Raw genomic sequence first — 26673 nt, 5'->3', positions numbered from 1 at the left:
TGTTTTGATTTTTTCAAATCAGATTGTTAAAAAGTCTGGAGCTATGCTACAAGACCTGGAAGAAATTCTCAAAGGAGGATGATGGTTTTGTGTACCCAGCTGAAACCTTACAGAGGTGTCTCCTCATTCTGGGAGTAGGGAAAAAATGGAAGAAGAAATAGGATCAGTTCAAGTTGCAAAATTGAATTTTCAAAGCCCCCATCTTCACATATTATTTTGAAATTTCTGTCCATCTTAAGTATTTGAAACCAGATGATACTGTATATCATTTACTGAGGTTATCCACTGTATTTTTGTCTGTAAATGTTCTTTGTTTACAACTCTTCCTCATATTTCGCAAAGAATAAAATATTTTAAGCTTAAGGTGATTTTATATAAAGGCAGATGATGGCACATAGCCCAGTCTTTTCAGCTCCCCATACTGAAGCACACCATCTTCCAGAAAAATCATAGAATCAGACAGATTGGAAAGGACCTAGAAGATCACTTAAGAAGCATTCCTTAGGTAGGATGTGACAAATTCATTTTGTGTTTCAAGATGATGGCTCACTTTTGTTGGGCAGGGCAGTAGCATGATTCTACCTTAACAGCTGAACAGTCTGAAGACTGGCAATATTGCAGTGTCTGCATGGGCAGATGCAGCCTTTCATACAAGTAACTTCTCCCTGTATTTACAGGAGCAAAGAAGAGGATACAGGGGAGGAAAGAACTGGATGAATGTTTGGAGACAGACTGACACATGAACCAAATTACACCGTGCAATGGAGAGCGGGGACACCAGCATGAAAGGCTGGAACCACATGGACAGGCCAGGACCAGGTCTACTGGTGTCCTCCACAGCTGAGGTTATCCATGCAGGGGAGAAGAGGCAAAGGCCAGCAGACTACAGAAGGAGATGGCACATCCTGCGCACCTGGTAGGGCTGAGCCTCAGGGTGCTGGCCAGCACACACTGCCAAGAAGAGTCCTCCACGGACCCATGAGAGCATCCACCACAGGGGAGAACTAAAGGTGAAATCACACAAGAGGATCAGGCAGCAGACAACTGAAAAAGAGCCAGACCTTTGTCAAATTATGGCTGGTTTTAAAAGAAATGAGTTTTTCCTCCCCGGGGGCTAATAAACTGCAGTGTGAGTGACAGTGATGGATCACAAGGCAACCTGCAGGTCATGAGGCCCACAGCAAACAGCTGGATGAAAGGCAGACAGAAGGGTCATGACAGATTCTTCAGGAGATTCAGAGTAGAATTTATCATATTTTATCTGGGTCAGGCATCCAGTCCTGCCTCAGCAAGGTCCTTGGGTTCCCCTCTCATCAATGGAGAATGGCAAGCATCCATCCAAAGGCAAGTCAGACATGTAACAGCGAGAGACAGGATGAAGGACCTGAAATAACCCCCATGCTGAGGTGTAAAGCACTCACATTGAAACAGGGGGCAAGCAGGGAGAGATACACTGAACTGCTGCTGCAGCTGGGAGCATTTCTGGTGCTGGATTAATTCATCCATTTGTAGGCCTTCAAGGCTAGCAGCTTCACCAGAGAACAAACTAGCAAAAAATAACCAGGGAAAAGAGCATGAAGGTTAAATTATGCAGTTTATTTAATTTGTTCTCTTCCACTGTGTTTTTCTGGGGGAATAAAGAGCCAAGTCTTGAAGCCCCACTCTGAGGGTTCTGTTCCCCTGTATGAATAGGTTGAGACCTTAAAGTGGCCTTGTTCAAGCTTACTCTCAGCTGGTTTGAATACATTGTTACTTTGCCAAAATTAACAACGTGGATGCACTTTGAGTCACACTGCTATGGCTAGCAGAAAACAATGGAAAAGCCCTAACCCAATCCTCCCTCAGAACTCCTGAGGTTTCTGAGCACGTTGGATGGACATTTCACATTGACTCAAATCAACACATGACAGTCTTGCAGCAGTGGGCGACGTTATATGAACTGGCTTGATTTGTGTCTCGGTACAAAGCTATGTTGCTATTAGCCACTGTGGCTAATTGGCTAAAGAGAAAGAGTGAGGGGGTTTCCTGCTGAAGCTGTGTTCTTTTCCTTGTCACAACCCCACCTTGTCCGGGAAGATTTAAATAACCAGTGGATGATTCCTTTGTAGACTTGGTTCTTCTGATCTGCAGCCACCAACTCCTGCATTTCCCTCAAGTGACAGGCAGGGACAATGACCAGGAAACCATAATACAAATTCATAACACCTTTTTATTTTGGTCTCTGGATGGCATTTCTTTAACAAACATTGTCCCATTACCTTTCTTTTTTATGACATTATTAATTACCTCTAGACTTCTGGGCTTTGCACTCTGTGAGAAGGTAGAAAAAATACCTCATTAATACCCTATCTTGCTGGTGCAAAATGCTAATAATTGCTATAGACAGGATTGGTTTTTACAGTTCACATTTCTAAATAACCTTAGAAAAATCATAAGTAGGGTTCCCATTTAGATATTAGAGAGGGGTCTCCACAGGAAAAAAAGGAAGGTGAGAGGATTATCTGACCATCAGATTCTCAGACAGCCCTGACCTTGAAGGCAAGTGAAGAAAGGCTTCCATTGCCCAGCCCAGATTTATGTGGATTCTGAGCATTCAGCAGCAGCTACAGAGACAGCCAGACAGTGCAGAGACAGAAAACACCTGTCACACACCTAAACCATAAACTTCCACTTTAAGCAATAACAGTTCTGGTGTTTTCTACTTTTTCACAAAGCTCAGTACCAAAAGCAAGACCTCATTTTGTGGATCACTAAGCTAAGCTGCCTCAGTGACCTTATTTGAACAACCTAACTCAAGAATAAGTGGAAAATACCTAAAGGCCAAACAGCAATGGGGAAAACACATTAAAAAGGAATATCAAATGCAACCTGGAAGAATACAAGACCAAGGAGAACATTACTTCATTATGTCTAAGAAATCAAAGAATCATAAATTATTATGCCTGCAAAAGTCAAATTTTGAGGCCTGCAATTTCATAGGAAAATGCAATACATCAACCCAAAAAAACCACAAATTGAGATTACAGCTGCTTCTGTAACTGCATGAATGAAGCTCCTGCAAGTAACTGAAAAAGAAAAGAAGGGAAAGAAGGGAAAGAAGGAAGAGAAGGTGGTTCTAAAAACCCTCATGATTCTCCCTCAAAAGAGAGAAGTTATAGGGGCAGCTACAGACTTGCAGCCACATCAGCTCACCTGTGGATGTTGGGAATACTCGCCATATTCATAATGCCATAGTTCATCATCACCAGGACAAAAAGATGAATGGAATACCTTGAAGACAATAAAGTGAGTATTTAGATAATTTCTATTTTACCTGGAAGTGCTGGCAGTTCAGAGCAAGAGAATATTTTCCCATGCAAATGACCTCAATGTGATGTCATATCAGGGTACCAGTAAACCTGGATTACCACAGAACATCTTTATAGCCTGACTAGCCAACACAGACTGATACTTATTAAAAAGATATTATCCATATGTTTAACTGAAAGAGTAGCCTGGCTCAAAGCGCACATTGAAGTTGGATACATGTTTTCCAGAAAAGGTATCTTCACAGAAGACTGGTGTGGCCTTAACTTCCAGAACAAACATCACAACTTAAATTAAATACTTCACCTATAAATACTTTCATGAGTCATTTTACTTTGAGGGTTTGGAATGGTTATGTTGGTTAGGATATTTTTTTAAGGTAGTATTAAGAGCCTTCAGATTAAAAAGATATAATCCGAAAGAGCTGATAGAAAGCTTAACATTATTTTTACCCAAGCTTTGTCTTAAATGGTGACTAAATACTCACCACCCAAAGCAGAAGACAGCAAAGTATATTCCAAAGAGGGTGGCAAATGCATGGCGAACAGCGGAGCTGGCATGACTGGGACTCAAGTAAATACGAAACCAAAATGCAGCCAAAAGTGCAAACAGTTGACAGGCTACAAAATTGATCTGTAAAAGACAAGCAAAACAAAAAACTGTTTTGATTCTTGGAGGAGGAGGAGACGAGGATTCTCTCTCTTCTCAGAACAATTGAGAGCAGAGGTAAGAAAAGGGGACGAAATTATGGGCTAGGAATTTTCCCTTCTCAGCATTCTCACTTGTGAACTCATGTGGTAACTTTTCCTTGGCCAGGGACAGAAGGGATTAAACAGGCACACAGCCACCCAGAAGCAGATGAGGAAGGTCAGGCTCCAGCTACCCCAAGGTACAGCTGGGGCTCTGGTGGTTCTCAGTCTCCTCAGAGGAAGGTTCTGCTCTGCTGCCAGCCTGGCTCAGGTGCAGGGCACATCATTCCCCTTCTCAGTCCCCTTGGCGAGAGGCAGGGGCCAGGAAGCAGTCTGGGACTCTGAAATATTACCCCAGTAATATTTCTCTCCCCCACCCCAACACAAGAGCAAAATCAACAATCCTGATGTGACCCTGCTCACTAGGAGAGAGAACAGGGAAGCCGCTCTAGCTGAATTCCTCCACTCCACAGCATCTTCCACACGGACCTTCCAACTCCCCATTGTTTTGTGGTTTGAGTGCAAAGAAAACAAATTTGGTATACCATCAAGCACACACCCAAAAGAATATGATTCTCAAATGTTCTTTGGCTACTGCATGTGAAAATAAGTCTGGCCTCGCTGCAAGGAGGTAGTGATGGCAGTGGGAGCACAAGACATGCAGAGGGCAAACAGTACAGGAACACAGGCTACTCTTGTCAGACACAAGGACAAGCAAAAGCTTCAGTGTCCTCCAGAGCAAAACTGGCATCACGCTGCTTACTTCAAGTCACCTTCTCTTTGACAGCCTCAGCAAAAATCCCAGAAGTGAGAGGAAAAACAGATCAAAGTCAGGGTGAAAACAGAGCCAGGAGCTGTCTCTAACAGAGCAAATACACCATTGGGATACAACATCCTTAAGTCCAGCCTAGACCCTGGACAGCTGGAGGTAAATTCATTTATTCAGTCACAGTGTCTCAGTCCTGTTTTTTGGTTTTTTTCTTTTTAATCTTTTGGGGTTTTTTAAAATTCACCCTGAGCTCTCCAGCAGCAAGTTGTCCCAGACCAAGCAAAACTAAGCAGGCTGCAACATTTAAGCAATCACTTGGATTAGAGGATTATCCAAAGCTATCAGTCCAGGCCAGGATAATACATCTCACTCGGAAATGCTCTGACATGCTGGCTGTCCAGGGCTGGTTGGATTCTGCCAGGCTTCTTGTCAAAAACATTTACAATGTGTTTAACAAGATACTATAGCCCCAAAGTGCTTTTATTCTGGTGGACTACATCCAACATGGTGTTAGCTGTTCATTCAAATGCTTCCATTAAAGGTTTGTTGGCTTCACTAGTAAAGTTGCTTTATTTCAGTGATGCAGGCAGTCATGCAATAGAATAATGCAATAATTTAAATATTTAGGCATGCTGAATTCTAGTTGTTTGGAGCAGAGACAATATCAATTTATTTCTTGCTCATGCAAGCAACCAGCACTTCTAATAAAAATTATCACAGAATTATAACCAAAGCAAGGAATTCTCTTTTTTTAGTGCAAGATCTATAGAACAAAAAGAACAAAAGAACAAAATTGCACTGGTCTCACAAAACCAGATGCTGTAGTAGAAGTCCTGAACTTGTCTGTCACCATAGAGTTACACTCAAAATGCTAACACCTGGCTCCCACCCTTCCACGGGCAGCAGAAACTGCTGAAGCCCCTACAGGGCTGCTCTGATTGCATCCTTTCCAAGCAAGTTCCCAAGACTGATGGGTGCCAACTCATCAGTGACAATTCAGTGAACCTGAATCCCCCCCATCCTGCTCCATCCAATTTGGGGTCACACTGGTACATCCAGTGCAGCTCAACTCTGTGGCATGCAGAGCTTCTCTGATCTGGCATAAAGAAGGAAAGTGCAAAGACACAGAAACTGATGTGGTTGATTGTTTGAAAGACAATACCCCCTTCTGTGCAGCGCCACTCACAGAAACTTTACACCAGTAAAAGCCATCACGATAAGTAGGCATTTGTTTTTTACTTTCATCCGGCTCTTGTAAGCCCAGTTTGAGATGTTAAGGATGCTGGGATCTCAGAGGTTCACACACATAGCATAAGGAAAGTGCAAGATCCCAGAGCAGACATGCTTGTAACGTTATTTAAACAGCTAAAGCAGGGAATGACAGTGGCGGCAGCAGCAAAAAAGCGGCAGCGACTTCATCACAAGCTCACATGCAGCAAAGGACAGCTCAGCAGCCTCATGCACGTGTGCTCTTGCTTGCCTTGGCCTTTGAGTATGTGTTACCTGTGCTACCAACCATGCCACTGTCACACCTTCATTCTGTTGTGCAAATTAACGGAGACAATTAACCAAGACTCCATGCCCTTTTTGCAAGGGTCGGCGCAAAGCCTCGTACCAGGTCAAAACGTTGCCCTTATGTTTCAATGAGTTTTTGGTTTATAACGGTTTCTGCACAGCAGCCAAACATCACAGACCCAATGTACTCAGCAAGCAATAATCTGGCAATAAACCAGACTTGCTCTGTTCTACACACAGGAATAGAGGGATGCAACAGCTTTTCATATAACTTTCTCTATTTAGTTATTTCTATGTACCGTGTTTAACACATGCAGTGTTCACATGCATGCACACAAAGGCTGACAGTTCATCTGAGAGTGACTTTAGTGCATTCCATTTGACATTAGTTTTATTCTTCATTCTACATACTTAAGGCATCCAAGTAAACAGATCCCTAAGAATTTAACAAATGTTGTGCTGCATCATGAGTGAACTAAGTCACACTTTCCTTCCTTTCTCTTTCCAAAGAGAAAAGGATTCATACTATTCCCTTTTGGTTATTTCCACTGTTGCTAAAAACACTTTACAAACAGAAAATTCAGGGCTTCTGAACACTGATGAATGGTGTCCAGGCAAAAACAACAAGGAAATAAAAATTATATGCCAATTAACCTTTTACAGCATTGCAAGTCATTTGACACGTGTTTTTAGCTAGCCACATCTCTTCGGTGTTGCCACCAAAATTTTGCACATCTGGTTTCAACTTTGCTAAGAGAAAGGAAACACCTTTGCTTTTTACAGTTACTTTCTTCCATGCTCTAGAGAGTAAGATGTAATAAAATTAGGAACCAGAGCACATGATATGCTGCCAAAAGGAGACAGTATCTTCCTTTCATTTTCCATGATTAAACACTGGAAGACAGAAAGGCAGTCTCATCACAATACGCTGCAACGACATCTGGAAGACTTGTGTCTGAGTCACAGCCAGCTGGAGACAGCCTTGCAATACAGAAACAAGATATCCACACTTTTGGACAGAGAGAAAATCTGGAACAGCTCCAGCGCAACCGAGTCGATCGTTATTGTTATCTGGTTAATTAATCCTTTAATTCTTTATTAGTCTCAACTTTAAAAGGCTTGATGGATCCAGAGCAGTTATGAACAACGAAGGAAAAAAATAAACTGTAGTTCCTCCCTGTATTCTATCAAATTCTGTAGTAGCAATAACTCAGCAGTGATGTTTATATTGCAAATCTGAGTTTTACACAGCGTTAGCAATCAGGTCAAACCAACCCACCAAGCACCCACGATGTTGATGCAAGAATAGCCAAACATGGTGGTTTCAAGATCCCCCTATTGGATTATGATATAATCCACTCCCTCAAAGTACACAAAAGGTCAGTTCCATCTGTCTTGAGCCTTTGTATCTTCTCCTATTTTTAACAGGGTGAACCTTGCAAACATTGGACTGGTACTGTGTGAAGGGGAAACACTAACTCCTAGGGATTTGGAACCACCTTTTCAGTCATCTCCATCAACAGGCAGGGCCTTGTACATAGCAAAGTCATCTCCTCAACTTCCTAACCACTCTCAGAGGAAATCCACACAGTTTTTTCTCAGTATTTTATTTGATCCAATTAACCATTTGCAAGTGGTCACTTCTAAGGGCAAATGCCAGTTGGCAAACCACAAAATAAAGGTTCCAAATACCTGGAGTTAAATAGGTGCATCTAAAAATTTCACCCTTTGCAGGACATGAGCCTTATGTCCATAACACTGAATAGGAGCAATTATCACTTTTTGTGCTGGGAGCAAACTGGCTCCATGGTGAAGGCTGGGGAGGAAAAAGAAAAGAAAAACCTCAAACAAAAGTAGTAACTTGTCAAATCCCTATAACAGGAAAGCCATGGAGCCATAGAGGATTTCCAAAGAGAGAGGTACAGTGTTGCTTGATACATTGAAAAATTACTGAAAAAAATCTCACAAAAATCTTAAAAAGAGAAAAGAGAAAATGCCTTTCCTATCTAGAAATTCTTGAGATGGGAAACAGAAAATATGAGAGGAGACAAAACCTGACTATACACCTTTAAACCAAATAATTACAAAGAGTCTTGGTCACTGCTTCTTGCAGTTGAAGGTAGGATACTGATAAGCCACTTCAGGAAGTTTCAGTTCTGTTCACCCCATAAGCCTTGCATCTGCAAATCTCCCTGTTTAAAAAAGTGGCAATACACGGTTGAGAGTTACTAGATCACACTCTAGGAAGAGATAGTTAAGTAGAAACACATAGCCTCTTATTTTAGTGTTTTTAACCTTTTCCTTACAGTTAAGTATCAGAAGGAAATATCCCGCATTCTGTTTTGACCACAAAAATACTTTCTTTTTCCTCTACCACATTTTTCCTCCCTTAGGCGTGCAGAAAATCTGATCTCACTTTCCAAAAAATCTAGGAGGATATAAGAAATTGACCACACAGTTCTCTCCAAACTCCAAATGCCAATTAAGTCCATTACCCAAACCAGACCATCCTCTGTAAGCAAAATTCCTATTAATGCTGTAACTCTGATGATCATTACAAGCAATCACACTGCTGATTTGCCCCTTGTTGGATGACAGGGTGCTGATGTGTCCTCAAGAGCACACAATCTGTGGATAAAAACCAGGCATGTTGCACTTTCACAGAGAGAGGTACAAGTGTGTCTGAGCACAGCCAGGCTGTCAGAATAATCCCAACCAGCATCCAGGTCCACGCCCACTTCAACATGTAGCAGATGATGCAGTCAGGTTATAGATATGGCAGAAGATACTTCTACTTTATTCCAGACCTTGGACTTACCATCCAAATGAGAGAATAAAGGTTTAAAGCTGCATTTTATTTGCTGAACAGAAGTATAAAAGCAGAGGTCTCTCATGGTGGTTCAGTATAAAGATGAAGTTACATCTCATGGTCAAGATACTCTGTTGCCATGTACTAATGAGCTGCTGAGCACTACTTTAGGAGATTGCTGCAAGGCTTTTATCTGGTAAATTAGACTTTCTCCTCTATTCACAGACGTACCACAGACGACCAAACAGCTCTTTTCAGTATTTGGAAAAGCATAAAGAACCTTGCTAACAGAAACTACTGCCAGCAACAGCAACTCAAGTCAAACCACTGTCTGTGGAGTACAAGAGCACTTGGGTAGTATTTTGGAAAGGGAATGCCATAATAAGGCATTCCACTCTGCTGCAGATCAGCCCCATCTTCCAGGGTGCTGTCTTTCTTCCAAAGAATAAAGCAAGAACTACAGAAATGCAGTAATTTGTTTTCCATATTTAAAAGATTATTTTGCACATATAATCAAAGACACCTGGCAAACAACATGTTTAAGTTCACTTTGCTGGAGACATTTCTACTTTGATGTTGAAAAACAGACCTGCTGTTATTACAGCATTTCATAACATCAAAAGTGTAATATTTAGAAGGGGTGTGTTAAGAAAGAGAGATGGAATAGTCTTTAAACAGATCTCAAAGTTATCTGATACCTGCTGAAATTTCTCAAAATATTTTGATCTTCCAGACTATTTTTATGAACCATAAGGACAAATATCCTCTGCAGAGATCATTTAGCTCTACACAGGGAGAGGACAAGCACCTCCAAAAAGGAGGGCAATACCACAGAGACCATGTCAAGGTTCCCACTTCTAGAATTCTGACCTAGGCTTCCATGAAGGAAAAGGATTTGTGTAACACAGTCCATGCAGTTCCCCTTATTGCCCATAGTGGTATTGCTTCACACAGAACTCAGTGCACTGAGAGCCAGCACAAAGAGGCATTTATTTGTAAAGGAAGCAGAACTGACTGTCACTTGCAGGATGCTGTATTTTCTGTTCATAGCCAGGCACTGCAGACTGCAATCAGCATGGATCAGAGAAGAGAAAAAATAACTTACACTGGGGAAATACCGATTCCACTGCTGACATGTCACGTCTCCAGTACTATACAAAAACAACTTATTTCTCTGGCTTTGTGTTGTAGGAGTCCTATGGAAGATTTTGGGCGGGCAGAAGCAAAGGCTTGAAAATATAATTTCTGTCATGGGAGAGACAGAGAGAGAAAAGCGTATATGCATGACTAAGATTATTGTCCTCTTCAGAAGCAGCACTCAGTTGTCATAGCCTTGGCGTTTTTTGTGCAGTTGCATGCAGAAAATGGAGTTGGTGAAGTAGAATATACAAAACTGACAGTATTTTGGCTTGTTGTGCTGTTTTCCTGGGTAATTTCTGTTTCCCTACTTACAGGGTCAAATATCATTCCATGATTTAGACTGTAAACTTGAAACAGATGTTCTTTCTGGATTACCTCTATGAAAGCACTAGCAGAATAATCACTAGCAGGATACAAAATATAGTTATAGATTAAACCCTGAGTCATCAAAAATTTTAAAAGAAAAACATTTAAGTCAAAAGTAAGCTTGAGAAGTCAAATCTACATCATAATGCTAAGTCACGCTCCCATACACTTACCTTTGATAAATTTAATATGTGGACCTGATCCTAAAACAGCTTTAGCTCACTGTCAGCAGCTCTCACATTGAGCTGTAATGACTGTATGTTGAACAGATATTTAAGCAAGGATCATTTATGTGCAGCGATGTTCTGCCACTACCTGTACCTCATTAATTACTGCTCTCTCAGCAAGTGATGCCAAATGACGAAATTCCCTTGTATCTAAGATAGTCAGCACTAACTCCTACCTGTAATAGGAACAGCAGGAAAATCAAACAATCTGGAGCCTTAAGTCATTCTGGTGGCTCTTTTAAACCAGAATGCCTCTAGGTTATTAGAAGATCTGTCTCGCTTCTTCAGACTGCTCAGCAGTGAGGCAGCACACTAATTAAAGTGCCTGTAAGTCCAAAAATACTTTAAAAGGATAATTTTACATACCTCTGTGCAGGTGGAGTATTTCACAGTATTATGTGTCAGACATGTCTAAAAGCAGAACTACAGCTAGGAGTTCAGAGTATAGAGGGTATTTTAATAAGAAAAGGAAAAGAGGACTGAAATGTTGCTATCCAAACAAGAAGTTTAGCATACACAAAAAAAATCCCAACAAAATTAACAAGCAAAAAAACCCCAATACCAGAACTACCAGCTTTGCTTCCTCACAAAAGAGTCCCTTGGATCAAGTATTTCTGATAGGAAAGATGGCATCTTGTAGCATCCACCCTCCTTGGTTATGCATAGATTCATGCTGATGACGAGGGAACAGACTGACCTTATCACCACATTACTGCATCACCCCAGCTCTTCTGCCAGGTAAGCTCAGAAGGCCCCATTTAGACATACATAAAGTTAGGAGAGAGATGCTTAAGTGAAAACTAACAGAAACAAGGAAGACAACAACTCAAGGAGAGCAAAATACAACAAAGTAGACACTTGAGTCCCTGCAAAGCCTTCTCTGAAAGTCCCTCAAACTCTAGGAAGTTCCCAGGGTGGGAACACCACAGCACTCCTTTCCCCCTCTTTCTAAGCCACCTGCAGGGCTCAGGCACCTATCTGGAGCTTGGATCCTTGGTTTCCATAACCATTAAATACACCACTTCCCCACCTTTTTCTCACAAAGGAATTCTTGGGTAACAGATACTGACCCCAGCTAGTCTTTTCAGATTTGATGAGCGCCCCAGATACCAAACAAGTATTTCCACACCACCTCTCAAGAGCATTGCTGAGCTTCCAATCCACAACACTGTGTCCCTTCATCCATCACAGACAGTGGATGGACACCACAGCACCAAGAAGGAAGCATGACCAAGACAGGTCTCATTGGACACAATCCAGCTTGAGTTCACCAGCCTCAAGCACTGATCCTGAGATTTCAGTCCAGTTTCTACATCTGCATTCTTGAGTAAATAACTTCAAAGAAGCAGCACTAAGAACAACATCAACACAGACCTGATTTTTCTCCCACCACATTTAAAGGTTTAGCTTTTAAAAACTTAGAACAAAACACAGCAAGCCAAGCACCTTTTCATTTTGTCTGTGCAACTGATAAGTACACAGCTGATTTATTCAAAACACAAAGAATGACTACAGACAAATGTTCGTCTACCAACCAGCCTTCTGTGACTTCAATGTAAATTACCTTCCCCAAATACCAACGGGGTTTGCCTGAACGTGGGGATGGCAGGATCCTTATATAGCCGTGTTTGTAAAGTCCCAATTCAGAAACACGCTTAACTTTCAGGCCAGATGAAAGCCTTGAGCCTGCATATATTCATCAATTTAAAATAAAACAGCAGGCTTAAAGTGCAATCCGTCAGTAGAATGGGAACTGGCACATCTAAAATAACTTGCCCCATTCTTGCTGCTGCAATATCTGTGCAACTCTATTTTCAGTTCCTTTTCTATAGAAAAATGCCAGTGGTCTTTTAAAAAAAACAAACCAATACAAACAGAGCAGTTTTGTTCTCATTATCCCAGTGATATCCCAGTAAGTGCACACAACAGAAAGAAACAAATATCAGTAAGGGGGGGAAAGTGCCAACTTGACAGATTATTCTATGCCGAAAGAAAGTTGTTTTTTTTCCCCACTGTAGAAACTGTCAGCACTGTGCTAAATTTAAGCATATTATCCTTGGAATTAGTGGCTTGATCAAAGACTAAAGTTTTCAGACATTGCAATGGCATTATGTAACCCTTTATTAGGCCCTTAAACACAGAAAATCTGGAACATCCTGTATTTAAATACCCAGTCATGTTCATAGTAACTTAAAACAAGGGCGCTGTAAAATTAGCATATTAGGATGTGCTTAAAAAGTTTATGCATGGACTTTTCTAGAGAAAAGGATAGATTTTATCTGTCCTTACACTCATCTCAATAGCAGAGCAAGTCCATCTAAATTTCTTTTCAATGAGGAAAAAAGGCAATTCTAGGTTGGAATTCATCAAATTCTGATGCATAACTCTAAAACAGGTACTTCTACTGTAAAAATACTCTAGATGAGTAAGCTTAGGTGCAGAAATGTACAGTGCAGACTTTTAAACAGTATTTATACTACACACACTAACTTTACCAAAAGCAAAAAGAAATCCCTGGATTGTGAAACTGGGCTTCATTTAGTTCATGTAAGAAATGAAGTTTTCAAAAATGACCTCAGTTTTTGGTTTAACACTTAAAGACACCATAAAAAGGTATCATATTCCAGAAGCTGGTATTCTACACTAATTTCAAGTGCCTGAAACAGAACTGGGATAAAACAAAACAAAACACAAACCTAAAACCAAATGAACAAAAAAAAAAAAAAAAAGTGCCAGTCAGGAGAAAAGCAAACTAGTGTATTTACTGCTAGATATGTGTGGAAGAGTTTTAGGATAACAGTGCTCCCACACAATGGGTGTAGTCAAACACACTCGGTTTCCTGCTTCCCCAAGCAGGTGCTACAAACCTCACTTCTTCCTGTCCTCTTCCTGGCATAAGCAGTTTTCTGTCTCAGAAATACACAGGAACAGCACTTGCAGAAGGAGTGAAGAACAAAGCAAATACTTCAGACAAGCATTGAAACATAATATTGGGGTACATCAAGATGGAAAGGTGAAGATCTGTGTTGCTGTCTTATGCTCCAGCCTAGCAAAATAAAGGGAGACCATACCCTCTCCAGTAATGCAGTCAACAGAATTTGGTGAAAGAGGTACAGAAAGTATTCCCAGCTACCTTTCACAAGCAGAAGAGGACACACAAAACTTTTGGGAAGCCAGCAGTAAGGGCCAGGGGAAATGTGCAGTGATCTGCAGAGAATTTTTTTTCTTTAGAATTTATTTTCAGTCAGCTCAACTAGATGCACATTAGAGAGGTTTTTCACATGGGGAAAAAAAGAAGCGTGGCACAAGGGCAGGAAATATATGCACAACCACATTTTTTTGGCAGTAAACCTTAGTCAGAACCATTTAATTGGGAAAATCAGTTTATATTTAGACAATTATATTTGCAAACATAAGAGGTAGTAAAACTCACTCTTTTTGCTTCCAAAAACAATGAAAACTTTATATTTTTCAGCAGCTTGCTGAGTCACACATTTCCCCCAGGGCACTTGATTCTGCTGGCCAGCAGATTTTATGGATAGGCTAGAAATGAAGAAATAGCTATTTCCAAAGAATTGTGTATGTGCTGGGGTTTTTTTTCCTAATTCAAGCACAATTATCTTTATTTAATTCCTTTGCTACTACAGTGACCATGTAGAATCTGCAAACCTCTGTTAACTGCCAGTTTCAGATATTCACTTTCACAACCACAAAATACCAGTCCTTCCTATTGTTCTACAGTTTAAAAGTAAAATTATTGCCCTGTGTTTTTCAATATATTACATGTTCATCTAACCTTAATTTATGTGGGCTGCAGACTTATTTTTAATCCCTTCACAGCCATGGCAGGAAGAGAAGACACCAACAAAATGTGCACAGTGACAATATCCTCTACTGGCTTTTTTTCTCCTTCCTTATTCCTGCTCTGAATTTGCAGCATACTTGCTCCATGGTCATTTATTTTGGATTGTGAGCCATGCAAAAAGACAAGAACATAACCCCAGCTGTTTAGTTATGCCTGTTACAAGCACCTTACATCTACAGCAAATATCTCTGAAAGCTGAACTTTGGAGCATGTCTAATTTTAGGCACTCAGCTTCAGACACTATTGAAAACAAGTAAGTTGGAGATAACAAGTGCTCAGGACTTGGCACAAGTCAAACATCTCAACCACCACTAAAGTAACATATTTGGAAATCATCAGTACCTTTCAAAAAAGTCATGCTCTGAAGGAATTTGAGGGATTGCCCCCTCAAATTAAACAAACAAATAATGAAAACAAAAAAAGCCCACATTTCCTAGTTTTCAAACTTAGCAACCAAATCAAAACAACAACTAACAGGAAAACACACAGCATGAACAAGCGTCAGTTGGTGAATAAAGAAATGCAAACAAAGAAAAAAATAAGAGATATTTGGCTTTTGCTATAAATTAATTTTATTTGCACTATAGTATATTTTAGGAAAAAATATTAAATTTCCTTGCCTCATTAAAGCCTTCTTTACATATCCCCCCACTGGAGCTCTATAGTTCTATTTGCATGCAGTGCAGGAGAACTTTGGTTTACAACACTGATATTTTCCAAAGATAACTGTGATATGAGGAGGAAAAAACTCACCTTTGTTTAATCATGGTATTTTTGTATTCTTGCCATGCTTATGAGTCAGCAATAGCAGAAACTTAACTTGCTTTTCTTAGGCAATGGGAATAAGTCTCACTTTTTCCTCTTCAACAGTTAGGAAAAAAAGAGAAGAATGTCCTTACATTTTAAAATTATTACAGTGATGCTCCTACTGTGTAATGACAGGCAACTTATTATCCAAGAAACAAAGTACAGCAAAAAAATTCCAAAAACTCTAAGTGAACTCTTCTCAAAATACCATAAGAATTTGAACATAGCCAGGGAAAAGAAATTCAACAATCCTTTAAGTTGCATAAACAATTATAATTTCCCTTTCAAGCAAGCTCTTTATACATAAAGCCTAAACAAACATGCTTTGAAAGAACTAGGACATTGCATGATCTGCCCAGCTGGCTTGCAAAATGTATTTCCACCTCTCTATGGCAAGGTTTTATACCACTAACATCTGGATATCTCAGAGGCACTTTGGGAAAGCATTTCAGGTTTGATTTTTAACAAACTTCGCTATCTCAAAATGCACATGGTGTTCTTCCCACTGTTGCTGTAGCACTAAGGTGCAGATTCAGATTTGGGGAGCATTTCAGCCTCTCTGCTGCTGGGAGACACCCGAGCAATGAGCAGCATGGAGTTTATATGGGATGAGGGGAAGGAGACTCAGGAGCTGGGGGTGACCAGTGACCTGAGCCCCAAAGACCACCTGAAGCTTTTCCAGGCCATAAGCCACTAGTTCCACCTGTCAGCAAATAAATGAGGCCACCGTCTCGTAGACAGAAATTCTCCAAGCAATTGCAAAAACATGATCCTAGACACAGCAAACAGGCACACTTGCCATTTAGGTTCTTCTAAAACTGGGCAGGTATGTCATCCTTATTAGTGACTATGCTCAAAAACTAAAGAGCCACAGGAAAAGGAAAGAGAGAAAGAAGATGCAGAATCTATTTTCTCCTGACAATAATTTAAACACTAACTCAACTCTATCTAGGCAAAAAAATAAACAAGACTGAGACCCCTAGGCAACTAAGGTAATGGTGCACATAAAAATGCATGACTGATAAACAGATAGATAACAGACTCGAAATCAGGATGTCAGAACCCCATCAAAGGATGAAGGCAGACTTCACCAGACACCTGCTGGCAAAATCTATTCAAAGAATATATGCAGATCACGAAACTATCAAATACAGCATTAAAGATATGCAGCATGAACTGAACAGAGGGGAAGTGCTCAGCATATGGACAAAAATCTCCCAACAGTTAAAAATCAGAACAGAAAAGTAAGAGGATAACCCAACAGGGGAATGCATTTCAAATCATATAAGGAGCCAGTTACTTTTTATATAAACTAATAAACAGAAGGACAGCTGCAGCTGGGGCTGCCTGAAAGTGGGATGTGAGAGAAGTGACCTCTCCTGGGTGTTGGCTAATCTTCCCTGCAGAGTTCTGGTGCTTCCTGCTATATTATCACCATGTGAAGAAACTCAAGTAATAAATCCAGCATGAGTCAAGGTCTGGGAGGGGATGATGACTCTAGCAGAGCCACCACCCTTAATGGAAGTAGCCATGCTTTGGACTGTCAGCAGTGATTTGGGATCCTAAAGGCATCAGCAACACCAGAGGCAGGGCTGAGAGAAACCAGTGCCTGCAGAGCAAACAAGCCCTGAAAGGAGCCAGCAAATGAACAGGTACTTCCAAAAGGTTTTTCTCTTAAGCTATGCTTACCCTAGAAACTCATGTCTTTCATATAAACATCAAGATCCACTCTGGCTCTGGCCAAGTTCTTGGCCTTTGCAGCCTCCTGTTGAAAGGGTTTCCCAGCCAGGACTGGACTACATGAAAAACACCCTAATTTTAATCACTGTTGAATCTGCAGCCTATCACATGTCTCTCTGAATGTGAAGAAACACTGGAAGACAGAATGGAGTAAGTCCCTTCTTTGCTTGACCAGAAAGGTTGTGCACTCTGTCCCTGGAGGTGTTCAAGGCCACCTGGGGCTGTGAGCAACGTAGCCTAGTGGAAGTTCCTGCCACAAGGGTTGAAGCTAAATGATCTTTCAACACATTCTATTACTCTAAGGCCTAGATCGGTTTCTTTCATGCTGCTCACATACACTTTCACCATGATCCCTCTTAAAAGTCACATTTCTAAAGCAAACCTCTCCGTTCCTTCACTTTTCTTTAGCAGGTTTAGGAAAATAAGTTTACCCTGTATTTTTTTCTCTTTTATCTAGTTCCAGTTTTCATCCTGGTTCATGGCAAAGAACAGCTACAGTCATCTTTTCATTGACAAAACCAACAACAATGGAACAGAAATATTATTATGCCACCCTGCCCTGACCATCCTTTGTTCTAATCCTCACCTTATTTACTGATTAGCATCAGCAGAACACCTCTGAAACTTTCTTTTTCCAAACCGCTGAACCCATTTTCCTCTCTGTGATGTTAGGTTTGCAAATTGGGAAATAACACCCTATCAGAGAAGTGGCAATAAAGGTAACACAAAATTAAAATTATATTCTCAGAACAAAAAACAAGTGTTTTCTCGCTCAAGAGTCTATCATATTTCAGTGTCTCACAACAATATGCCTGCACTTTCAGCATTCTTGTACAAAGTAGGGAAAACCCACCCATACCCTGAGTGCAGTGTTATTGTTGCTGTGGCAACTACAGGCCACAATTTTTTGCCTCTAGAGAATTAGCACAAACACAAACATACACACTGAGGCAAAGACAACTGTGGGTCCTAACAGTGCCTACAACTCACTGTAGATGCCTAATGCTGCCATCAAAAACTGAATTTCATTTTTAAAAAATGAACTTTAACTTCTCAGTCTCTATTTGTCTACTTTGTTTTCACCTTCAATACAGCATAGTTGGCAAAATATCCTGAGAAACCCTGACACATAAGAGGTGTAAATGTCAGACTACTTGTACTCCACTTGTGAGTGAACACAGTAATTATAAAACTCTCTCTAAAACAGATAAATTGGTGATCTATCAGCTGGAATTTGCTGGTATAAATACTTAGTGCAAACCCTAAGAGTCAGGGATTTGAACCTGCCCTCTTTGTGTGTGCACATGAGACAGAGTCACTGCTGCACTCTCTTTAACATTCCTCGCACTGGTAACAGAAAAAGAAACCCTCCTTTCACCAGTTTATAATGTCATTTAAGCCAGATGTAAGAGTTAAAAATTAAAACTTTTTCTACTCAGTAGTCCTTTAAAAATAAAAAGTTTTAATTAAAACCAATACATGAGCATGAAAACAAGCACAGGAGTTATTCAAGAAATATTGAAAGCAGGGGGTCCTCAACTGTTTTAGGTTTTGCCTTGTCATTTTGCCTTCCCCATTCCTGCCCTATCTCCATACCAGGGCCAAATTGCACAAGAATCCACAAATGAAGAAATTGCTGAAGTCCAATTAGAGCTTTGTCACAAGACCAGGGCCTATGGCAGCAGCAAACACTCACCCAGTTCATGACAGTCAGCATTTGAAGTCTGTTTCTTGGCCTGAAATTGTTAGTTTTTCTAGTATTCTGCATGTAATCCAAAGGAATTATTTAAAAGAATATTTTCTTGCCTCCCTTTTCCATTCCAGATGTCCCCAGCCTGACACACTCACTGAACTTGAAGACCACAGAATATAATCTCTCACTGACCAAAAATTTTTAACTTGCTATTCCATAGGGTATCCAGGTCTTTGTCTGGGATTTAGCAGCCAGATACACTCAGGTGTATTTGCTTTTTGCTTAAGTCATCTAGGTAGGCAGCTCACATGCTATGAGACAGCTTCCCACCCACTACACTGCAGGGTGTGACATGAGGGCACAGGCAAAACTCCCATTATCCAGCCAGTCTGGCACCAGGTAAACACAAATCTTACAAGGACAAAACAACCAGAAAGAGGGAAATGAAGAATTGTTCTGATGTTTAATATTTGTTTTGCCTCAGACCAGATAGTATGGCAACACTCATGCTACAGACTGATTGATTAACTTCATTAAAAGTTTCCAGAACAATGAGTACCATTTCCTATTGAAGAAAAAAATAAGAATAATTCCTGGCTGGAAAAGCTGTCTAGTTAATACTTTGGATTTTGGTTTTAAAAATTGCCTTCTATTTGGGTGTTTTACTAAGTTAGAGGAATGATTGAGAACAAATTCTTTGGAAATTTGTAAATGATTCAACATATTTTATTCAAAAATATGTTTTTTCCTCACACTATTAAGATTGGTTTTTTAAAGCCTGGAATTTTCTTATCATCAGGGAAGCCAAAAACACAAGAGAAAAACTATTTCCACTCAACTCCATTAAGGATGCAACACACTGTCAGTAGACCCCATCCAAAAAACTTCTAAAAAAACCATTTATGTCAGAATATGTGCTTTTGGCTGTGCATCTGTGCTCACCTGTGATTTTGCAAAAGCTGTTTAAAATGCCTTAAGCTGAGGGGAAAAAAGGACTGGTGAAAATAAACATTCCCAATCAAGGTCATAAGAAGGGAGACTGATGCAATCTTGCGCTGGGAAGGGACCACCCAAAGGGTTTCCCTTTCTCCGTGGGCCGTTCTCCCTGTTGGCAGGGCAGGCCTGGCTGAGCCCTGTGCAGAGCGGGCTGGATTCCACATATTCAGCAGTGACCACACAAGCCTGACCAGCGCTGCACGCTGAGGGAACCACCAGATGAAGGTCAGAGAATTGCACTGTGTCCGTCTCTGCAGGTGCCGAGGTGGAGCAAAAATGGCTCTGAAGAGCAGAGCAGCTGAGGGCGGGCGAGGTGTCTCATTCAGGTGAGTCATTCATCGCCTGCAGGGTCTCCGTTCAGAGAAGCTGGACTCGAGTGCTGTGTGCCCTCAAGAGCTGAGGCGCTGCAGGTCCCTGGGCTGCACCCTCTGGCTTCTCATTCTCAGAAAGGAACCCTGTGCAGATGCTCCAGGGCCACTTTGTGTCCAAAGTGTGCCCAGTGGGGACAGTCAAGGGATTCCTTCCCAAAGCACGCTCCTGCTCCAAACTACATATTAACATAAACACTCTCACCACTATTAGTGAACCAACTGTAGAAATTTTTGCATCAGGCTGTACTTTTAAGAGCAGGCCTCAGTTTCTGGAAGATCTCCTTAATGACCCTGACTAGACTATCCAAGCATCCAGGAGATGAGGTTTGATACCCTCAAGGTTATTTGTAACTACTGAGTAACACAGAGGAGGATTTTTTTCACCCCAAAGTAAAATGTGGCCCATTGACATGTTTTAAAAATCATGTTACCTGTTCCCTGATTTTGGCCAAGCACAAAAAGTTGGATTCCTACAGTAATGCCAAGCCCAGTGCTGCAGCCTCCCCTGCCCAGGGATCAGCAGCAGCACTTTGCAGTTTGGCAAGCCTGCCTCCAGCGCTGCCCGTCCCTGTGAGCTGTAACAGGAGCCAAGGAGCAGCCAGAGTATTAAATACCGTGCCAGGCTGGCAAACGCACAGCAAATCCCTAAGCGTCAGGGGCTCCCCCAAAAACACAGAGCCAGCTCTGTGCTCAGTGCCTGGACCCCTAGGCTGGAGCCAAGAGTCTTCATCACCACTTTAGATTTTCTCAAAATAGCTGCAGAGCACCACTAAATCAGTGCTGGCGTGATTAATGCGCAGAGAAGGTTTCAGGGAGCTTTATGCAGCCCTTCAACGTTTATTTTTCCAGATCTTGTTTAACACAGATGAGAAGGAAAGTGCTTAAAAGGGGGAAAATTGTAAGCTGCTGATTCCAGCTGCACTTTTGTCCCTTGCCAAATTAAAAAACATAATAGGACAGGCTTTGTTTTCAAGGCATGAGGGATGTGGAAATATTTACACTCATAGTATCAAGACATCAGCCATACGGTTCAAGACTACAGTGCCAAACACAGTGAGAACATGTTGGAAAAGGCAGCACACATTTCCAAAGCAGAGGAGAATGTGTATTTATTGCAATTTTTAGTGATAGATGACCTAACAGAAAAAAAATGCTTTGGAGACGGCCTTAAATTTTGGAAGAAAGTATCATACCTCTGTCCCAGGGCTGACCCAGGAGGAGACAGACTCCTGGACCCTGCACAAGTGACTGAAACAAGTCAGAGAATGGATTTACTACAAATGCACTATGAACTGCCCTATTCACAAGCACCTGTTTAACTGGGGACCCAAAGGAGGGTCAGTAAGATTCTTCTGTTTTTTACAACATGGCTTCTCCTTCATGGCATTATAATAAGAAGCTAATGGTTTATTTTAAGGAAAACAGTTTTACAAAACCTAAGTACTCAAAAGTCAGAAAAGCTCAAAATTAAAGTTGGTTTTGGCAATGTAAATAATATTTCTCCATAAATGTGTTGAATGCAAATTTCATTTTTTCTTTTTGCTTCTCAGATTACTAAGATTTACATGGCTTTATTTTTTTTTCTGCAGTTGAGTGTTAGGCAGGGAGGGATTTAATGTAACAAATACTGCTGCAATTCAAAATGGAAAATAGAATTTTCAATTGTAAAATGATGACATTAGGAAATTGAAATAGTACATAGTTCATACCAACCATGACAGTTGTTGCCAGAGCTTCAGAGCAGCTTTTTTCAGTTAAAAACCTGACACTAACCCCACTTAAACCTTTAATGAACTTCCACCTTCAGTTATCTCACTTTGGTATGTAACAAATTATCTTTCTTTCCTCAGCATCACATTTTCTAATGTCTCTATTGACAACCATTAAAGGATCCTCAAAGCTCACAGACTAAAGTCCATTAAGTTCATAGAAAGTTAGCATTTTATTTGACTTTACACTGCCCAAAAACTGGATAAGAAAAGTCATGCAAAGAGGCTTGGGACTAACAGGTCTTCTGGCTAGTTAAATCAAAAAACAAAGTAAAACTCAAGTCAGACAGAAAAAAAAAAAAAAAAAGTTAAGAAAAAAAGTTAACAAAACTATCCCGATTTTGGGATCAGAATACATGTTGATTTTTGTAAAAGTTAAAAAAGATACATATACTTTTTTCTTCTTTCTCCTTTTTAAACCAGTTCATCAGCATGCTTTGTGCAGAGTTTTTAAAATTTAAGGAATGGTGGAAAGACATTTTTAATACTCCAACTATCCCAAGATTCAGAGGCATGTCCCGGAATCCCTCCACAGTTAGTTTTTTTTAATTTAAACTGCTGCCAAAATATAAATATGCAGATGACCTACAATGAAAGAATTAAAATGAAAAATTTTTCATTCCCATCAGCAGACAAAAATAAGTTCAAGTGATTTTTTTTTTCCTCTTTGGGGAAACATGGCTGGCCTCATCAATGGAAACACCAAAATTAAAAGCCCTGTGATATGAACATGAGAAGATGCTCATACAGTTTTTTGAGGGAATTTCCTCTGAACTTACTTCCCTCAAAGTCAACAGCCTGACTTTAGGTCAGGGTAACAAGGCCTGTTACCTGCCTGACAATAGGTCAGGGTAACAAGGCCTGTTAAAAAGAAAGGTTTGTTGTACAGCACTTGACCATTTGCACTAGGGTTGCTACTTCTAAAGCAATACATAGCCTGGCACATCAAGGGTACTACAAAATAACCTTGAGAAGTGAAACCTTTTAATCAATGTGTATTAACCCTCTGAGCCTGAATTACTTCTAGAGATGCCTAGAGCTTAGGAAGGAATGGTAAAACTACACATGAATAAACAATGCAATTAAATTTACTTTTAATATATCTTGAAATAGCATATTTATTTCTTCACAGTATTTTTACACACATGAGCTTTGTTTGCATAAATTACACTATGAAAAATTTACTGTTTAACTTCCCATATCTCACTGATTTATGGTAGAGTACTATATCCCAAATTTGGTGATTTAGGGCATGTATAACAAAAAAGTGCATAGTTTTCCAAAAGTCATTATATAAGCAAACTGGAGTGATGATATTCCAGCATCAATGATTTGAGGAATACATGATATGGGAATAAAAAACACCCCAAAATTCTTTTGCAAATGCTGCTGAAGATATATCATTGACCTAGACAGATATTTTTAGAACACAAGTCAGCTAAGCTTCAAAGTCTGCTTTCCTGAGATATGAGAATTAATTGAACACAGAGTCTTTTCATCCTCTTTCAAGATCATTAATCTTGTTACCACATATAGCACTTCTTAAAAAATAGTATTTCAATGCCAAATTCAAAGATCAATCATCCATTGAAGAGACACGCAAATACATGCTGACACATCAGGATTGCTTTAGCATCTAAAGCAGAAAACACCTTTATGTCCTCATGCAGTGCACTGTCTCCTAAACAAAATGTGAGTGTTCTGCCAGGTATGCAGAGCAGAGAGGAGCTCCATCCTCTGTAATTCTGGGCTGCTTTTAAAACCAAGTCACAATTTTTTACTTAAGAAAACCACCAATATGAAAAACAACATTTTCAGTCATCCATGCTTCCCATATTGAGTGACACAACAGCTGCTTCTGAGATGACAAAACATTTTCCAAGTACCATTACCACAGCTTTTCTGCCCCAGCCATGAAAGGATACTTCAATTCTCAGACCTTTAGCTCAACTTTTTTCCTGGTCTTTTACACAGAGTGAAATCTCTCTCATAGCACAGTTCTCATGGAAAACCATCTCAATAAAAGAAGGGACAAGTCCTCTGTTCATTTAACACAGAAACATATGGCTTTAACATATCACAGTGACCTGGAGGGTCTAAACTCCACCTTTACCTCTTGCTCTCCAGGCACTTCCTGGCATTTTTGAAGTTCAGGGCCAGCCACGGGGAACTGCCGGCTGCATGGAGCAGAGGGAGATTGGGGCTGTGACCATCCAACAGGCCAAGCACATTGATGCAGACACAGAGCAGCAAACCAGAGCTACCTCCCCTGCTGCAGCCTGGGCACTGAGCAGAAGGCACAGCCAGCCCGTCAGCACTGCACTAAGGGGTTCCTGTAAAACCAGTCCCTGCTCCACATGGGATTCAGATCACATGGGCAGAGTTGTCTTTCACATACAGAGCTCCATTCTGTGCAGAGGAGCAAGTGACTGAACTTCTCCCCACTTCAGCAATACACTGTCTCATTCTTATGAGGAAGGAAAGCAATCCACCTGGCAGAAGAGTCATGTAAGATTTTATTTTGCTTCTGAGGGCCTTAGCACTGCAGGTCAGAGTTGAGACTCGTGTGATTTGAGGGAACAGCGCTGGCACAGTTCTCCCATGTATACCTACCATGTGGTTTATCCTGTTCCAGGACAGCAGAAGTCCCTGATGCTTGGCATGGTGCAGCATACTGCAATGGGGCAAGAGGAGTGGGGGAAATTTTTAAAAAGTATTGATGGCATAATCTCACAGGGACAATTAAACAGGGGGATTTTCAGGTGAGGAAAGCTCTATTTCCTTGCAGCTATGCTGTAGTTCTGTCATGAACCCCAGAAAAGGGGGGTTCTCCTCCTGGCCTATCACTGCCCTGTTCCCCTGGAGCCAGCAGGGTCATGGGCAGGGACAGCACCCACACTGCACACACACTCACAGAGCCCAGGCACATTGCTGAGCCCAGAGCACGAGGCCCCTGCTTTCTGCTGCAGGCTCGAGACACAAACCAGCAAACACAGAAGTGCCCACCACCAGCACCCCTGAGACCAGAGCCCAGGGACAAACACAGCACATAACCAGACACAGTGAAGCATCCTCAAGCCCAGAAGAGCACAAGAAGAATCTTCTCCACAGACAACACCATCTTTGTGTCACCTCAGCTGAATGGAAGGGCAAGATTTTGAAAGCTTAGAAAGAAAAACTGCAGTCAAGACTTCATTGTTTGGGAACTGAATCAGCCTAACACTGTATGTACACTGTGGCACCACAAACAAGCTGGAACAGTAAATGCTGGCTATTCCTGGCTTCTTTGGTGCTCCTGTATTCATCAATCATGGCATGGAATACCTCAAAAAATAAGTTATCACTATTCATGTGCCTTTCCCTAATCTAATGGCTCACAGATAATTATAGGCCTTTATTGTTTGACTGTTTTAGTGCTGAGCAACATATCTCTCTTCTTGCATCAAAACCTGTTTTCTGTCAAAAAAAGGGAAAACTGGCATGGTTAGATGAAAGAGTTTAATCTACAAAATGACATATTCCTTACTCAGCTTTGAGAACAAACAGTAGTAAAAATGACACATAGCACCACTCACTCTGCAAACAGAAGAAAGCAAATAAATCTCAATCTTTGTTGATATTTTACCAAGCACACCTCTGCTGCCCTGGTTTCTTAGAGCACAGGTCAGTTTCCTAGTAGCTTGGTGGAGTCTTTTTCTGGTCAGCACAAACTTCCAGACTTAACTTCCTTGTCGCTGAAAGAATGCAGGAAGGCAGCAGGTGCATGCAGGCTTGAGGGACAATAAAAGGCAGGGGGTAGGGGAGAGCAACATTTTTCTGCCTGTTAGGGATAAAGTTAACTAGGAGACCATTAACAATTAGAAAACACCACCACAGCCAAAAATCTATGATGCTGTTAAGGATTTAATGCAAACTTGCCCTCCCACAAGACCAACTGTGAGTGTGTCTGTGTGTTTTGCCTATCTCCATATATGCACTTCAGGCACTTGGACTAGGCTGGAAACGGCTTCTGAGCTTCCCTTCTACAGTCCTGCAGCCACCAGAGCAGTGCCTGAACGTAAGGATTCCCTACAGGGCACCCCGCATCTCCCCACAAGGTTCCCAGGGGTGGACCAGCAGCCCAGCTCCTGAAGCATTCCAAACCCTGCCCCAGTCAGCCCAGCACCGTGACTGACAGCATCCAGCAGCATCCAGCAGCGACTTCTTGCGAGAGCAGGAGAAGCGCCAGGCACTGCCGGGAAAAACGAAACGCTTCCCCGCTGACAGCAGCCCGGCCCCCGCCCAAACGCGCTCCTACCGCGGACTCTCCGCGCTGCTCCCGCGGCCCTCGGGCACACACGGCGCGACACGACGGACCCGCCGTCCGTCCCTGCCGGCCAGGGACCCGCGCTGCGGACGCCCCGGGCCCGCCGCTGCCGGCGCGGCTCGCAGCCTCACCTGGTCCAGCGGGATGCCCAGCAGCGCGCTCAGCGGGTGCAGCAGGGTGGAGCCGGTGGTGCGGTGCGGGGCTCCGGGCGGCTCGGCCATGCCGCATCCCCCCCGACCGCCGCCGCACGGCCCCGGCGCCACCTGCGCGCACCTCCCGCCGCCGCCGCGCCCGCTCCGCGCCCG

At 41.6% G+C, this 26673-nt stretch overlaps 1 protein-coding gene across 2 annotated transcripts in view; it reads right to left on the bottom strand.

Moving 5' to 3' along the window:
- MBOAT1 (membrane bound O-acyltransferase domain containing 1) overlaps positions 1-26659 on the bottom strand; it is a 55948-nt gene extending 29289 nt beyond the window's left edge. For both annotated transcript variants that reach the window (XM_041426736.1, XM_041426737.1), the window contains exons 1-3: positions 26500-26659; positions 3794-3939; positions 3193-3270 (exon numbers count right to left, since the gene is read on the bottom strand). In XM_041426736.1, coding sequence (XP_041282670.1) covers positions 3193-3270; positions 3794-3939; positions 26500-26589 — 314 coding nt within the window. In that variant the 5' untranslated portion in view covers positions 26590-26659. The remainder of the gene's footprint in view (positions 1-3192; positions 3271-3793; positions 3940-26499) is intronic.
- Between the last annotated feature and the right edge of the window lie 14 nt (positions 26660-26673).

The sequence above is a fragment of the Onychostruthus taczanowskii genome, unplaced genomic scaffold (genome assembly GCF_017590055.1).
Source record: "Onychostruthus taczanowskii isolate IOZ18803 unplaced genomic scaffold, ASM1759005v1 scaffold94, whole genome shotgun sequence".
NCBI lineage: Eukaryota > Metazoa > Chordata > Aves > Passeriformes > Passeridae > Onychostruthus > Onychostruthus taczanowskii.
The sequence above is the reverse complement of the archived record's forward strand: the minus strand, read 5'-3'. Positions and strand labels throughout refer to the sequence as shown.